General features: G+C 36.8%; 1 protein-coding gene across 2 annotated transcripts; it reads left to right on the forward strand.

Moving 5' to 3' along the window:
* Nucleotides 1–4,459: 4,459 nt before the first annotated feature.
* LOC129270003 (uncharacterized) lies at nt 4,460–12,787 on the forward strand. Of its 2 annotated transcripts, XR_010292692.1 has the most exons (3): nt 4,521–4,662; nt 9,081–11,155; nt 11,310–12,787. XR_010292692.1 is itself a non-coding variant. In XM_054907439.2 (2 exons), exon 2 carries the CDS (start codon nt 9,213–9,215, stop codon nt 10,851–10,853), a length of 1,641 nt encoding a protein of 546 aa, XP_054763414.2. In that variant the 5' UTR covers nt 4,460–4,662; nt 9,081–9,212; the 3' UTR covers nt 10,854–12,766. The 2 variants fall into 2 exon arrangements, 1 of the variants encoding a protein (XP_054763414.2); XM_054907439.2 differs by having other exon boundaries at nt 4,460–4,662; nt 9,081–12,766.
* Nucleotides 12,788–15,885: the final 3,098 nt, after the last annotated feature.

A 15,885-nucleotide genomic window follows, 5' to 3' on the forward strand; every position in this document is an offset into this window, starting at 1 on the left:
TTGGAAGCCCTCCTCCCCCTTATGGGCACTGGTCAGAAACATGGCCCTGGGAAGCGGGGGAGCTGGGGCACCCCCAAGATTTTCCTCGGCCTCGAGCTCGGCGGGCTGCTGCGTATATTCTGGAAAGATCGAGTCTAAAAATTGAAAAAATGTAAACAAAATCACCTTAAGTTTTCAGTGAAACCTTTTTTCTTCTTCTTCTTTTCGTTTGCTTTTCAATTTACATCAGCACCCCAACTAAAAAAAAATCGTTCCCAGGACCCTGGTCAGAAAGTCCCACAGTGCTCTGAACTCGAAAGCTTTCACTGTTCACGTTCACTCAGCCGAAAACTGCTTGTGTACCGGCTTGTGTACAATACAATATATTACAATTGACATGAAACATACAAGGATATATATATATACTTTTGTGTAATGCTTAGATGTAGGTCCTACTTGTTTTTTTTACCCAAACGGACCCTAGTACTAGTAGTACGTACCACCCTCGCACAACCCGTATAACTGTACAACGGTAATGGTCAGCTGGCCGGCTAATGGGTTCATAATCATGCATGCATGCCTGTTGATGCAAACAGGGTTATGGAGAGTCCTGTTTATGATGATTGCGAAGCTAGCGTTTCATTGGTTTTTAAAGGTTGTAAAGGCCAATGGTTTAAGAACGGGCTACTAGAAACACATGGATTAATTCATTAAGGCTATTGTGAGCTAAATGTCCGGGCTAATTGACAGCATACAATTAAGGCCTTAATAAGTAAGGCCTAAGGGGACGTTGAGTGGGGTTGCGTGCAAGCGTATATAAGTCTCTGAATGCAATGACGTTGATTTTTAAAAAGTTGAGAAAATCGGACAATATATATTATACAATATGAAATTTCTCAACAATTCCCTGATACTGATAGCACTAACCTCTAACTGTCCAAAGAAAGGTGATATCTCCTTGATCTCTCTTGGTATGTACGTAGTCAGGTAGTGTAGCTGGTGTACAGTGCAGAGCTGGCCCACAGGACAACTTCCCAGCTATATAGATTCCCAGAACTAAGAGATGGGGTTGACAGGTGGCAGCTTGGTCCAGTTCAAGAATGACTTCTTATCCTAAAACCCTGATGACCATATGCACCCAGGCCCTATAACTCATTCATGTTTGCTATATGCGTGGACACCCCCACGTGTGATCATCGTCGTCCGCGTGCGCGGGATCAAAGTCTGCGAGCGTAATACAGAGTATACCGTGTCTAGGGTAGTGACTAGACTCCGAATCCCTAGCACTAATTGGACTTCGTATAGTCTTCTCCTTCAGACTGTGCAAAATGCACCATGTGCAACCATGCGCAAACCATCGGTTTGATCGGTTTGCGCATGCATTAATTTTTAAAGGGGATCCAACCCAAATAAAAAGTTGTTTTTAGAGAAAAAAGAAAATCAGACAAGTAGATATTGAAAGTTTGAACAATATTTCGGGACAAACAATAAAAAAGTTAACAATATTTAAAAGTTGTAAAAATCGGTATTCACTATACACATGGAGACTTCATATTGTCCGCATTTGTGATGTCATAGTGATGTAAGGCAATGACTAATCTTCCTGCACTTACTAGCTCCAATGTATAAAATGGCTAAAGTATCATTTTTTTTTCCAATTAAGTTTTACTTCAAATTATACTTTTCTTTCACGAGGACATACTTACATTATGCTACCATGCAGGGTTACATTTTGTTTACTGCCCTTGGGCCAGTAGGGGAATATGTCCTGCTCGGGACAAAACCACAAAATCCTGATAATGAAGTATACATGGCCTATGGGAAAGTTGTCCTTGCCCCTTGTCGTAATTTACCAATTTGAAATTTATAAAGCAGCCATAACGTTCTTATTGTTTGTCGGATTTCTTTCAAATTTTCTCCACTCTGTTTTTCTTATTTTGTCTTTTCCAACCATTTTATGAGTTGTTGGATTTCACTTTAATGTAAAATATAATTATTTATGGTCATATGATCATATCACGATGAAGTCAATATTTGACACTAAAATAAGCAAAGTTAATGAACATCAGTGCGTAAAGAGCCAAACAATTTTAGGACTGAGGCTAGATATAGTGTGTCGCGTAAAATAAAAATTTTCGACATTTTTATTACAAAAATCAATTATGTGATAGAATTTGATACAATATTCATACAATGGTTTCATACTACACCCTTCTCTCTTTTCTTTTTTTTTTTTCTTGGTCGTGATTTTTTTTTTTGGGGGGGCCAGAGCGCCCCCTCCCAAGCCCCCCCCCCCCCCCCATCTGTACATCACTGATGAACTTGAAGTATTGGTACCAACATTATATTTTATTTTGTTTAAGAAAAAAAAGAATTAAACATCGCTTCCATCACTTCAATATAGTCCGAAAATAAAATAGTAAACGAAATTAAGAATTATCGATGCTCATCATACCTTAATCACAAACACAGGTGTCGATCATGGGGGGGGGGGGCAATGAAAGTATTGAGGGGGAACATATTAATTTGTCCACCCCCCCCCTCAAAAAAAGACAACTTGATAATTCATAATATGCAATGAACATCATATATATAATATATATATATATATATATATATATATATATATATATATATAAATATATATATATATATATAAATATAAATATATCCTTAAATATATCCTTAACCGCCGGTAGCAGACGTTCAATAGGTATGTATATATAAATATATATATATGTGGTTAAAAACATTGGAACTTTAAACTTGATTGAATTGAATTGAATTGATTTTATTTCATTCTTCATAAAAACACATACACTGTATAAAAATCAATACATATAAGTAAAAAACAATGATGAACATATAAATACATGGTTATAGAAAAATAACATAAGAGAATAACAAAGAAAACAATTTATGTCGAATGAGGGGTCAAAAAAAGAGCAATTTGCCTTGTTGAGCGTTGACCCTAATATAAATACATGATAGTAAGAAGGGGGGGGGGGGACAAAAATAAAAAAGTAAAAGTCGTGGTAAACATGTATAATATTAAGTTACTTTTTAACAGAAAGTTGATTCTTAAGATGATTTGGAATAGTACTCCAAAGATGAGGACCTCTATAAAATACAGTATTCTTTGAAAATTTTGTTCTGACTTTAGGAAGATGGTATTCTACAGCATTGCGTGTATTATACTTATGTACATTACAATTAAGGACAATTTTAGATGCTATCAGAGTAGGTAAAAAGCCTTTAGACAACATAAACATAAATATGGCAACATTCAATTTATTAATGTCATATATGTTTAACAGGTTCAGCTTAGAAAATATTGGCAAGGAGTGGGCATTATATGGTGAATTAGTTAAATTCGTACAGCTTTTTTTTGCAAAACCAATAATTTAGTAATAAAATAATCATGATTATTTAACCAAGCAATATTACAATAATTTATATGGGAGTAAATCAAAGCATAATACAGTGCGTCCCAGAAAAAACGAAACCGAGATTTAGCGATGATTTATCATAACTTAATCATAAATAAAATAGACAAATGACCTACCAATATAAAGCTTAGAATCTCCTCTTTCATCTGATATTACGTAGATTAATCCTCATTCACGCATGAGTGAGCAAAAACAATTCGAAGAAAGGATGCCAAAAACTCATTTGGCGGGGGGTATCTGAATTTCAAAAAGAAAATCACATGACTAAAAAGTTCAATATCTGCTCTTTTGTTTGATACCTTAATCACAGAAAATGGTCAAGAAGTAAAAAAGTTATGATCCCTCGAAACAATGCTTGTATTTCCATAATTTCATGAAATAAACGTGTTTTCACCGGTTTCCCACAGAAGCTATTGCACGGTAACAAAAGACTTAATGCATGGCTGATCGTCAACAAAACGGAGTGTCGAGTGAGTTTGAACGCTAGCCTGTAAAACCTCTTCATTTTATGAAATTATTGAAATTCAAGCCTTATTTCAAATAACCAGAACTTTGTTATTTCTTGACCATTTTCTGTAATTGAGGTATCAAATTAAAGAGCAGATATTGAACTTTCTAAAATGTGGTTTTCTTTTTAAAACCCAGATACGGCCCGCCAAGTGACTTTTTGGTATCCCCTTTTCAAATTGTTTTTGCTCAGAAGTATATTCATGGTTTTAACATAGTGAACGTGAATTAATATCCCATTACCTAATCAGATTTTGACAAAATGATAAACTATTCATTCACTCGGATGCTAGTTAGTAACAATGAAACTTGATACATAATGATATTATTCAATTTCAACTGGTGACATTAAAAAAAGACTGAGAATGTAATTTATCACCAAAGAAGTTTCAGTGTGCGTTAAGTCATTTGTTACTATTACAGAAAAACTTTATGAGACACTGGCCTGACCCCTTTACATTTCTTCAAACGGGTCAGACTAAATGTACTATCGACCGCCCCCTGCCCGTACAAACAAAAGAAGCATCTGAAAGAATTATATCGATTTTTTTTACCCCTCTCCCTTTTTCGCAATAATATATTATATATATATTGTAGGTCTAGGCCTATAGGTCGTATAATAGACCTTCGTGCTCATTATTAGACAACTAGTGTTAATATAATTCATTTTAATTCAACCAACTTCATTTGCATTTTTGGAGGATCAACAAAAGTTTTGTATGACAGGGTACGTATGCCGTTTTATATCAACTTTCTTTACCGATAACAACTTTAAAATAATCGTTCCTTTCTTGAATAAATATCTCTGATGTGTGCTTGATTTTTCACCCTTTGCTACATGGAATTGTAACATTTAAATGATAATGATGGGAATGATGATGATGATGATTAACAACAGCATTTATATAGCGTCATTTATTCTGTAAAAATCATTAAAACTTCGTGTTCGTCCTTACATGTCATTCGACACTATAGGGCAAAGATGCATTATGTTGCTAAATCCCTTTACTGTATATTCCATTTTCCAGGGAAGTAGTCTCGGCCGGTACTTCCTCAGTAGTCAGGAGGCCGATTGAGAAACAATAGATTTTGTGCACGTAACTTGGGCCGAGGACAAGGCCGGTATAATGTGGACACGAGGTCGGCCTTGACTACATCCCTTCCATTCTCTTTCGTTATTTTCATGACATAGGTCATAGTTTATCCTATACCCTACATTCTAGAAAGCAAGGACATTCACTGTAATTCTGAAATGAAAATTATATTTCGCTGCTATTATTTGAGTGGTAATGTTGCGGCTTTTCTTTGGACAAGTCCACCCCAATAAAAAAATAAAAAAAATCAACAAGCATAACACTGATTTTTTTTTAAATCAAAATCGGATGTAAAATAAGAAAGTTATGACATTTTTAAATTACACTTAATTTCACAAAATAGTTTTATGCACATCCTGGTTGGTATGCAAATGAGGGGACTGATGACGTCATCCACTCACTATTTCTTTTGTATTTCATTATGTGAAATATGAAGTATTATAATTTTCCACTCGATGTCATGTGAAAGAAAGTTGTATTCCTCTTTCATGTCTTTGAACATGTGAAATTACTATTGTTTTAACATTTTATGGTTCAGTCAAGTTGGTCCCTATTGTCAAATTTGTAAAAATTAAAATATTGTATAATTCAAACAATTATTAAAAAAAGTGAGTGAGGGACGTCATCAACTCTCTCATTTGCATGTCACTGTCTTGTTCATTTTAACTATTTTGTGGAAAATAAGTGAAACGTTAAAATGTCATAACTTTCTTAATGAAATTTTCAGCGTTATGCTTGTTGGATTTTTCTCTATTGATTCAAATCAACATTTTTCTGCATTAGGGTGGACTTAAACTTTAATTGTATTAGATTGCATAAATGGAAATTATATTTTATTATGAGTTTAATGCCCTTTCTTCTACTTCTCCTCCTCCTCCTCCTCCTACTTTGTCTTCTTCCTTATCCCCTTCTTCTTCTTCTTCTACTTCTCCTCCTCCTCCTTTGTCTTCTTCCTTATCCCCTTCTTCTTCTTCTTCTTCTTCTCCCCCTCCTCATCTTCTCCTTCTTCTTCTTCTATTTTTTTAATTCTTCCTCTTTTTCGCGATGTTATCAAATTAAAAAAAATAATAAAGTGAATAAAAAAATCTGCTGGTTGGGTTGAGGTAAAAGCGGCTGGATTGTTCCGCTATTGTTTCATGATTTTTAACTTCCAATCGAAAAATCTCTTTTTTTCTCACGATTACTTTATACAATGGATCATTCAACCATTATCTGTAAGTTTCTTCTTTTGAAGAGGGGGTCATAGGTTCGATACTATTTGATGTACTTTTAAGTAGTGTGGTTTCCTTGAGCAGGAAATTTTCCCACATTCTGCTTCACTTAACCCAGGTGAGGTGAAAGGGTTCAGGGCAGGATTAAATCCTTGAATGTACTGTGTGCTGGAGACAGCAGCTCGAGCGAAAGTTGGTGTAATATGTCCTACTAATATAGTGCGCCTCGAAATAGATTATTACTTGATAGATCGCACTGTAGATATTCCAAGCATTTGATGTTAATATGTTTGTGTTCAAACTGACTTTGTGCATGTAAACATATATGAATATAAACATGTTTTTGTGTTATTATTAATAAATCATCAATATACAAATATGTTCACATCATATCACATCATTATATATACAAGCGTGTGCATTGTGTTTTGGGGAGAGTGTTTGCTTTGTCCAAAGTTGGTTCATGTTGACATTTTCCTTCTAGAAAATATGTTTTAAAACATAAAATGGGGGGGGGGTTATGCACTCAAGGGAAAGATTAAAAAAAAACACTTATGCGATATAATTATAATACCAATTTTTTGCGACTTTTTTCTCAATTTGGTTTATGTAGAGCATCCATATTAAGTTTCTGTCAAAAGTCGGTAAAACGAAGAACCTTCAACTCTGTAAATAATTAAATTATTCAACCTAAATTCTAAAATATGAGTAGTTTTACACGACATTTTGTTAGAATATGCAGTATTTGTATTATCTTCATACAAAATAGGAAACACGCTGGGCGAACGATTACGTAATTAATACATGAAATGAATAAATGTGGTGGCCAAGTGGCGACCCTTGTGGTTCTCCACATACAATACTGTTGTCTAAATTTAGGATTAATAATAAACCTAACATAACGTTTTATTTACCCCGGGTATATAGTCAATTCACTTTAAAAAAAAAATAATGACTCTGCCAGGGATCGAATCCAGGGCCACCCGTGCACGAGGCGCGGCGCTCTTTCAAAAGGGGGCACATTTTCACCAGAGACTCAATTCTTATGTAAAGTGGAAACTAAAGTAAGAATATTTCAAGGTCATTGGTATCTGTTTTAATTCTTCTATTAGTTACGGATAATTCATCGTATGAATAGCCAAAGGTTCATGTTATCTGGGGCAAAAAGTCATGAATGAGTTGGTTGAATGATGGTTACGTGTTTTCATAGGCATTAATATTCAGTTACATTTTGATCGAGAGGCTTTTCAAAAAAAAAAAATTATCCAACTGCGATGTCAAGAAAAGATTCTTAATAGTGAAGAAAGGACCTACCGTTTGACATCTTATCCGAAGTGTAATAAAATACATCGGAGAACGATGACACGACATTTGCTCCGACGACAGTTACTCCGGACTTTATTTCGTCATCTATATTCTGTTAGGGGAGCCTATGTCCTGTCCCCTCAGGCATGCCGGCGCGTATGTGTGCATTTTTTTTTACATTAGCGCCCTCATTATCAAATCTCCTTCAAACAATAAGACTTTTAATTTGGGGGCTTTTTGGTTCGTTTTATTTGAAGGCCTACCATCAAGGGCCCTTTTGAAATAGAGTTCCAGTTGAACGCCGCGACTCGTGAAAATTAATTAATTCTTTTTGCATTGGGTCACTGTTAAGTTAATCATTACAAATTGAGAATTTCTTTCAGGACTACATACGAAACAAACTCAAACTGAACAATTATCATGTCTATACCTTCTCGCGTGCAGAGGAATAACGAAGCCACAATAAAAAGAAAAGGATTTACCAGTCGGTCGTGCATGCACAGAAAATAATATAACAATTAGTTGACAAATTTAGCATTCATGGTCACAGAATAAGCATAATTCTTTGTGACTTTCAAATTGAAATACGTCACAAAGTCCTCAACGAAAGAATAAATAATATACAGCAAGAAATTACATTGTGTACAGCTATTGGTGATTATGATTGTGTTTACTTTCGGTTAGCAGATCTTTTGAGAATGCTAAATGACCGTAGCTGAGGATCTTAAATCGAATTTGACATGTTCAAATGATTTCAAAAGGGTTTATTTCGGAGTCCAGCGTACTTAAACTGAAATTGAATGGAATTAATTAACTGTATTATTCAAATCAAGAAATACATCATGGGACGAAGAAGAAGAAGAAAAAGAAAAAGAAGAAGAAGAAGAAGAAGGAGGGAAAGAAATATTACACCAACTGCGAAGTTTTGAGCTTGAAAATATGACATATATCGCTTATGACAGAAGCACTTTATTTTTTTTTGGGGGGGGGGGTGAATCATAGACACACATTACCCTGCCTCTGTTTCTTGGTTGTTATTGTACATTTAAAGTAGATAACACAAAAATGCTTGGTTGCCACGCTCCCTCGCATTAATTGAAACTTGCGCTTTTTTATCGACTGGCAACCGGGGATGCTTTAACTTGTCTTGTAAGCCCTCCCACTCACAAAATCGTTCTTTGGCCCCTGTTTGTGCGGCAAGCGATGGGTGATAAACAACAACAATAGACAATTATGCACATAAAACTCATTTTCCACAAAATGTTCAGAATATTATATGACAAAAACTTATAACAGCAAATCACTTTAAAATGGTGCAACAATTAAGATAATCCACCAATCAAAAAGTTTATTATGCTGATCAGTGCGGACCATTCCCCTATTATTGGTAAATGTTTGAGTTTTTTACACACCTGAACATCGTGAAAGTATGACTAAGAATTTATAGGAAACCAACACACTAACTAATCACCATAAGAGTATCGGTATAATAATGCAATGTTTTAATAACTGTTCTCTCTCCATTTGCTATACAGGGTCTCCTATATCCACCATAGAATCATTGATAGGACAAACAAGATACATGATGATCTTATTCAAAATGGCATCACTAGAGGGAGAAGCGAAGTCCTGATGAATGGTTGAGGACTTCGGTCAGGGTGACGACCATGCGTATGACGGAGATCGTCCGATTCTTCTTCATCCTCGTCATCTCCTCCATGAGCATGACGGTCCTCTGTCAGTTCTACCTTCTCTACCAGAAGAACTACCAGGACATTAGCTTCGGAAGCAGGCAACTAAAAGGAGTGGAGCAGAATGGAAAGGTCCTTGATAGGGCGTTCCTCAAGCAGGTGTACCAACTGGAGGAAGGGGACATATCTGAGCTCCTTTCACATCGATTGCAGCAGCGAGATGAACCCTCCGATAACCGGAAATATGGCTCTGTCGAGCCTGTTGTCCAGAGATTACACAACACCAGTGGGAATTACAACAATACTGACGCATCCAGGAAAATGTTGAGAAACACCTCAATGATCCTGCCAAGAGATAGAGATGAGATCGGGAGAGAGTTCTATGCCAGGTTTGCCCATGAGCTGGAGACCAAGCAAAAGATCTTGGCAGTTTCGCCGACAATGTCGAAGGTTCAACGAATCAACACCTACGCAGAAGCCTACAAGAAGTACAATATCTCGTCTAAGAAGGGCACGGTGGTTGCCAAAAATAAGCGAGGAGAAACCAAGGTCTTGGTGACGCGCCCTCGTCCCTCACCTACCAATGCAACATATCTCGGACCGATGCTGGATTTCGGTGTGGACTTTGAAGAAACTGATGATTTCGGAGAACTGGTCCCTGGATATAAACGGTTGGTTCATCCAAAGGGACACCATAGAGAAAGGTTAAAGAAGGTCAAAGACATAAAGAATCCTGGTGTTTTAAATTCAACTATTTGGAAATCGTATATAGACTTGCATGAGTACAGGTACATCTTAAACCCGAAGCAAAAATGCCTCACAGACGAAGGGACATTCAAGCGTGTATCCTTGCTAATGATTGTTGCATCAGCGCCGAAGAATTTCGAACGTCGTGACGCAATAAGACGAAGTTGGGGTATGACAGGACGGAGCACCGAAATGCATCTTGAAACCGTATTCCTTGTAGGTGCTGTGTCAAGTAGGGAGGTCACTGATGACCTCAGTCGCGAACTCGTCAACTACGGCGACATCGTGCAGGAGGACTTCGTTGATTCCTACCTAAACCTGACTATCAAGACCGTGATGGGTCTCAAGTGGGCCAGCAGGTACTGCCAGAATGCCAAGTTCGTGATGAAGACAGACGATGACATGGCAGTCAACACGATCAAGATGCTAATTTACCTGCGAACAGCGCCCTCACGGAACTTTGTGGCCGGCAAGGCTGCCTTCAACTTTGACATCATACGAGATGTGTATAATAAATTCTACGTTCCATATTCTGTTACGAAGGATGATAAGTATCCGCCATATTGTATCGGGATAGGGTACGTAATATCAATGGACGTGGTTCACAAAGCCTACATTGCCGCACTTCAGACACCACTCTTCCCCTGGGAGGACGTTTTCGTTGGGCTTTGTCTTCGACGGATCGGGGTGATCCCAACCATGATCAAAGGTTTCATGGGAGGAGGGTTCTTCGATGACGCCAAGGGAGGCATCCTGAAGACGGATCATACCTCACTGAACCGTTTAAGATCATCTTACGTCATACATGACCTCACTGTGAAGCAGCTTGGAATGGTTTGGGGCCAGTGGGCTGGGTTAGCTCATTCGTAACAGATAGAGGCAAAACTCGCGTCAATGGCCCATAACTGGGTTTAATACAGGTGGACATGTGCGCTATATAAGTAGCCACCATTATTATTATTATATTAACACTGGTTTAAAGTTATGGTTTAACTATGGAAAGCCTATTGTCACAGGTATCTCTAATAGTACAATTTATCAGCTCATTTGACACTCAAATCATTCATAAAATTAATTGGAATGATTATTGAAATAGTTCTAGTCATCAATGAAACTAATGGAAGGGGTCAAGTAAAGATAGGAAACATATAACATAAATGCAAATTTTTTCGGCTTCCCATAATTTTAGCACAGAGTTAGACCATGGCATATAAGTTTAACTGGACTTCCGAATACGGGCCAATGAAAAGGAAGCACACCATCTTAGTTAAGATGAGTATATATAGTCACATAGAAAGATATCGCCTAGAGCAGGTCACACTGTAGTGTCCTTACACGGCATCTCATTTTCGGGATTTATTCAAATAAAATCATCGTTCAGTAAACAATGGTAGAAGAAGAGACTGTCGCATCATGTTTTTCCAGTGTATAATAAATATGCCATTGGTTTATAGTTTAATCAGTATATCAATTATGTACATTGTGTAGTGCAAAGAGAAGCTTTCTTTGAGCACATTCGAAGTATACTGATTAGCAGCGTTTAATAGACTCATTTATGTAACAACATCGTGATCATATCGAACTGGCCCAAATCATCATTTCGGTCTATAGTTCAATATTCCTCGCTTTTTTCAACATTACCGGTCTAGTTCAATAATTTATGATCGACCTATTCCAATATTCTCGTCCGTCATCTTTTACAGTTTTTTTTTTAATACAAACATTATGTTTTTTCATGATTTCATCGAATTTAAACAATAATGGTGATCACAATTTTTTTTTTTTACTTTCCTTTTGTATCAAATAGTTTATTTCGTGTTTTTTTTTTAAGTCGGTAGCGTTCGCCTGGATCCCTAGAGCCTTGCTAGTGCAGAATCTTTTCACTGTACGCAATTAATTGATGATTTACCATGTTCCATGGGGAAATCGTTGATATCAAAAATATATAATTAATGTGTGACGTCATCGGCTTTCCTCATTATATGTTAAAGTTTTATGCTTCACTTACCTCAAATGAAGTGCCTATTACTATTTTGCTAAAAAAGACGAAAAACAAAGGGTGAAAATATTCCTGGTAGAAATGACAGGGGAAAACTAATAGAGGCTTGACAGAGGCAAGGAGGGATATCGAGCGAGGGAGAGAGGGAAAGTGGGGGAGAGATGGAGTGGTGAGAGGGGGAGTGGGGAGAGGGAAGGGGGGAGAGAAGCGAAAGGGAAAACAACATTGAAAATAACATTCTAAGTGAAATATATATCATGTATCCTATACATAGCAAATTTACGGATAACTTGCAAAAAAGAAACACACATTATGTCATGTATGTGTAATAGTTACTTGGTTAAATGTATAGGTTAACATGTCTATTCTGATAAAATAGCTAAAGGGTTTACATGCTAGGGATAAGATCTTATGTAAAAAGATAATTGTAAGAGAGAGAGAGAGAGAGAGCTCTAAGGGGCGGTGGGAGGTTGAGGACAGAGGACGTATCCATCTTCATCATTAAAGTTACGGACAATATATTTGATATTATCATTCTTCTTTATAAATGGATAAAATAATTTAATTTAATGAGTTTTAATGCGGGATTGTCATTTTTTCAAGCAGTTTGCCTACGATGACAATCCTCCTGCAGATTGTAAATACTTGGTAGTAGATCATATTTGTTTAGCATGATATTTTATTTAGTCCATTTTCTTTATGATTCATGCACAAAAACAGTAACTGTTTGTTAATGTAATGGAAAATGTATTATACGAATATTATGAATGCAGAAGAAAACATTAATAAAATAAAATCAAATATTATACAACACGTGCACATAATACTAATCATTCAGAGATACGATTGGATCTTAGAGATATGATGGATTGGATCAATGACCAGTGAAATCACATAACAAGAGAGGGAAATGTAAAAGACCGAGTGGGACAAGGCAATAGAAAAATAACAATGCTCTGAGAGTCTCAGGTAAAAAAGAAGGGGGTTTATGCAATATCGACTGGGACGGATTCTACAACATAGTAAATCTATCAGTGTCAATAGCCCTTCATGACAAAGCAGTCTTTGTCGAATTAAACAGCAGTTTTGTCCTGGACTCTGGACAAACGAAACAATATTTGCAATTATTTGTCAGCTCAGAATCTTACGATGATCAGCTGTTACGGTTCACAAATTTTCAGCACAGACCTCCCAGCCACTGGCGTAAATCTGTGTTGATGGGTGGGGGGATGACTGAAATATTTTGGCATTTTTTTGCAATCATGTTTTTAGATATGCAAGGAATTGCCATTGATATGTCCACAGTGGCGTACCGTGGGTCACGGCATGGGGGGTACCAGCAAAAATTTTGAATCACTGAGTGAGTGCGCTAGTGAGCGCGCGAAGCGCGCTCAGTTGCCAGTTATACTGACCCAATAGAGACATTTTAAGGACAATGTCATTAAACTGATATGTATCTCACTGATCAAATAATGCGAGCGCGAAGCGCAAGCTGAATTTTTTTTATATTCACACCTAAAAAGGGACATTATAATCAAATTTGTGTAATCATGATAGGTACCTGTCTCGCTAAACAATGCGAGCGCGAAGCGCGAGCTGAAAATTTAGATAATTCAGACCTGAAGTGGGGCATTCTAAGGTTTTTTGTAGGAATTAACTAGGACCATACGTATTTCATTAACCAAATGATGCGAGCGCGAAGCGCGAGCTGAAAATTTAGATAATTCAGACCTGAAGTGGGGCATTCTAAGGTTTTTTGTAGGAATTAACTAGGACCATACGTATTTCATTAACCAAATGATGCGAGCGCGAAGCGCGAGCTGAAAATTTTTGATATTCAGATCAGAAGAAGGGACATTTGAGGGACTGATTTTAGGAATTCATGAAAAGCAGACATATCTCACCAATCCACTAATGCGAACGTAATCACGGACAGGAAATGTTTCATATATATACGAAGACCTTAAGATGGGGCAATCACTTTTTGAGTCATGAAAAAGAAGCATATGTCACTACATAAAACAATGATAACTCAAGTACTAGGAAATATATTTGGTTTATATTGACTTGAAAACGGGATGTTTTAGTACAACAGGATTATATATCACGTTAAACAGACAATGCGAGCACCAGGAACAATGAAGACGTAGGCCATGGGCAAATTATGTTTCATAAAGTTATGATAAAAATTTTCTTATGTAATGTAGCATAACATAATTATGATATAATATAACATTATAATGAATAATATTTTATTTTTTCCCACTACGTTTCTCTTCCTTTCTCCCTCTTTTCTCCTTTTTCCCCTTTCCCCTTTCCCCTTTCCCCGTTTTTTTTTTGGTCAGCCGATGGGGGGGGGGGGGGGGGGGTGTGCCCCCCATGCCCCCCGTAGTTACGCCACTGTATGTCCATATGGCAAATACCCCTCCAATATCATTATCTTTTTACCCCATGATGGTTTAATGGTTTTATTAGAGATTACATTCAACAAATTAGACATTCCATCTTAATCCCTTCCCAAAGACCCCAACATTGATGAATTGGAAGAAACGGGGGTTTCTCTTCAATGTTATAATAAGGACATAAGTATTTCGTTTGGAATTGGTGAACTGGCTCTTTATTTGCATTTTATGATTCAATAATATTGTTTTATTTGTTAAGCGGTATGTTAGGAAGAATTATCTCTTGTGATTTTTTTTCTTTTCTTTCGTAAAAAGTGGGTGGATGTTTGTACAGGCCATCCCCCCGGGATTTACGCCAGTGCTCCCAGCTGCTCATTGCGATTTAACGGGCATTTTCAATAGACTTTCTTTCTTGTAGAAACCGTCCCCATCGCTTTTGCGAAAACTTATACTGGAGTGCCGTGTTGTTTTGGAATGTGCCTGAGACCACGATGCCCTTCGTTCACAAATTACGAGTAGCACGCTGTACAAAGTGGTCTAGCGCCATCTTTTGTTGAAAACATTATAATGTGAGGACTTCGCGTAATGTCTGTGATAAAATAATATGGTGCAGTCACAAAGTGCATCAGTCGGTGTTCCGTAAAAAAATAATTTGAAAAAGTTTTTTTTGTTTAAAAAATTAAAAGATGGTCAGTTGATTGATTTGTATATTTATTGATTGATTGATTGATAGTGATTGATTGATAGTCGAGTGATTGATTATTGGTCACATTAGTTGATCATCACCATTCGTTCATTTCAATAAACACTTATTTTCTTCCATTTTCGAAAAATATGATTTTTATCTTCCGATGGTCAATGGTTGATCTAATGAAATTTGAATCAAAACTAATTAATTCCCTCCTCACGAGAAAACCACGCACTATGAACACTGACCTATTGCAAAGGGGTACTCCAGGCTGAAAATAATATTATTTGAACAGATTAAGAAAAATTAGACAAACAAAACACTAAAAATTCTATCAAAATCGGACAAGGAATAACAAAGTTATGGCATTTTAATGATTTGCATTATTCCGGTGAAACATTTTTAGGCATATCTAAGTGAATATCTAAGGAGCAAACTGATGATGTCATATCTCCACCAGCGGCGTAACAGGGGTCGGTGGCCAGGGGGGGCAAGAGCCAAAAATTTCCCGGTCATATCATGGAACAGGCAATAGCGTCATAAGGCAAAAATTTTGAGGGGGCGATATGGCGTATCGGGCAGATATATATATATATAAGCGAGCGAGCAAATTTTTTTGACATTTTTATTGCAAAAATCAAATTTTGTGATAGATTTTGACATAATGTTAAAAAGAGGATATCATATTCACCCTCCTCTCTTTCCTTTTTTTGTACGCCACGGTGAACAGGATTTTTGTTATGATTGTGAGCATCAGGGCGAAGCTCTATATGCTCGAGGGGGCCGAGTATGGCGCTTCTTGCAAGAAGTAGC

The sequence above is a fragment of the Lytechinus pictus genome, chromosome 2, assembly GCF_037042905.1.
Source record: "Lytechinus pictus isolate F3 Inbred chromosome 2, Lp3.0, whole genome shotgun sequence".
Taxonomy (NCBI): domain Eukaryota; kingdom Metazoa; phylum Echinodermata; class Echinoidea; order Temnopleuroida; family Toxopneustidae; genus Lytechinus; species Lytechinus pictus.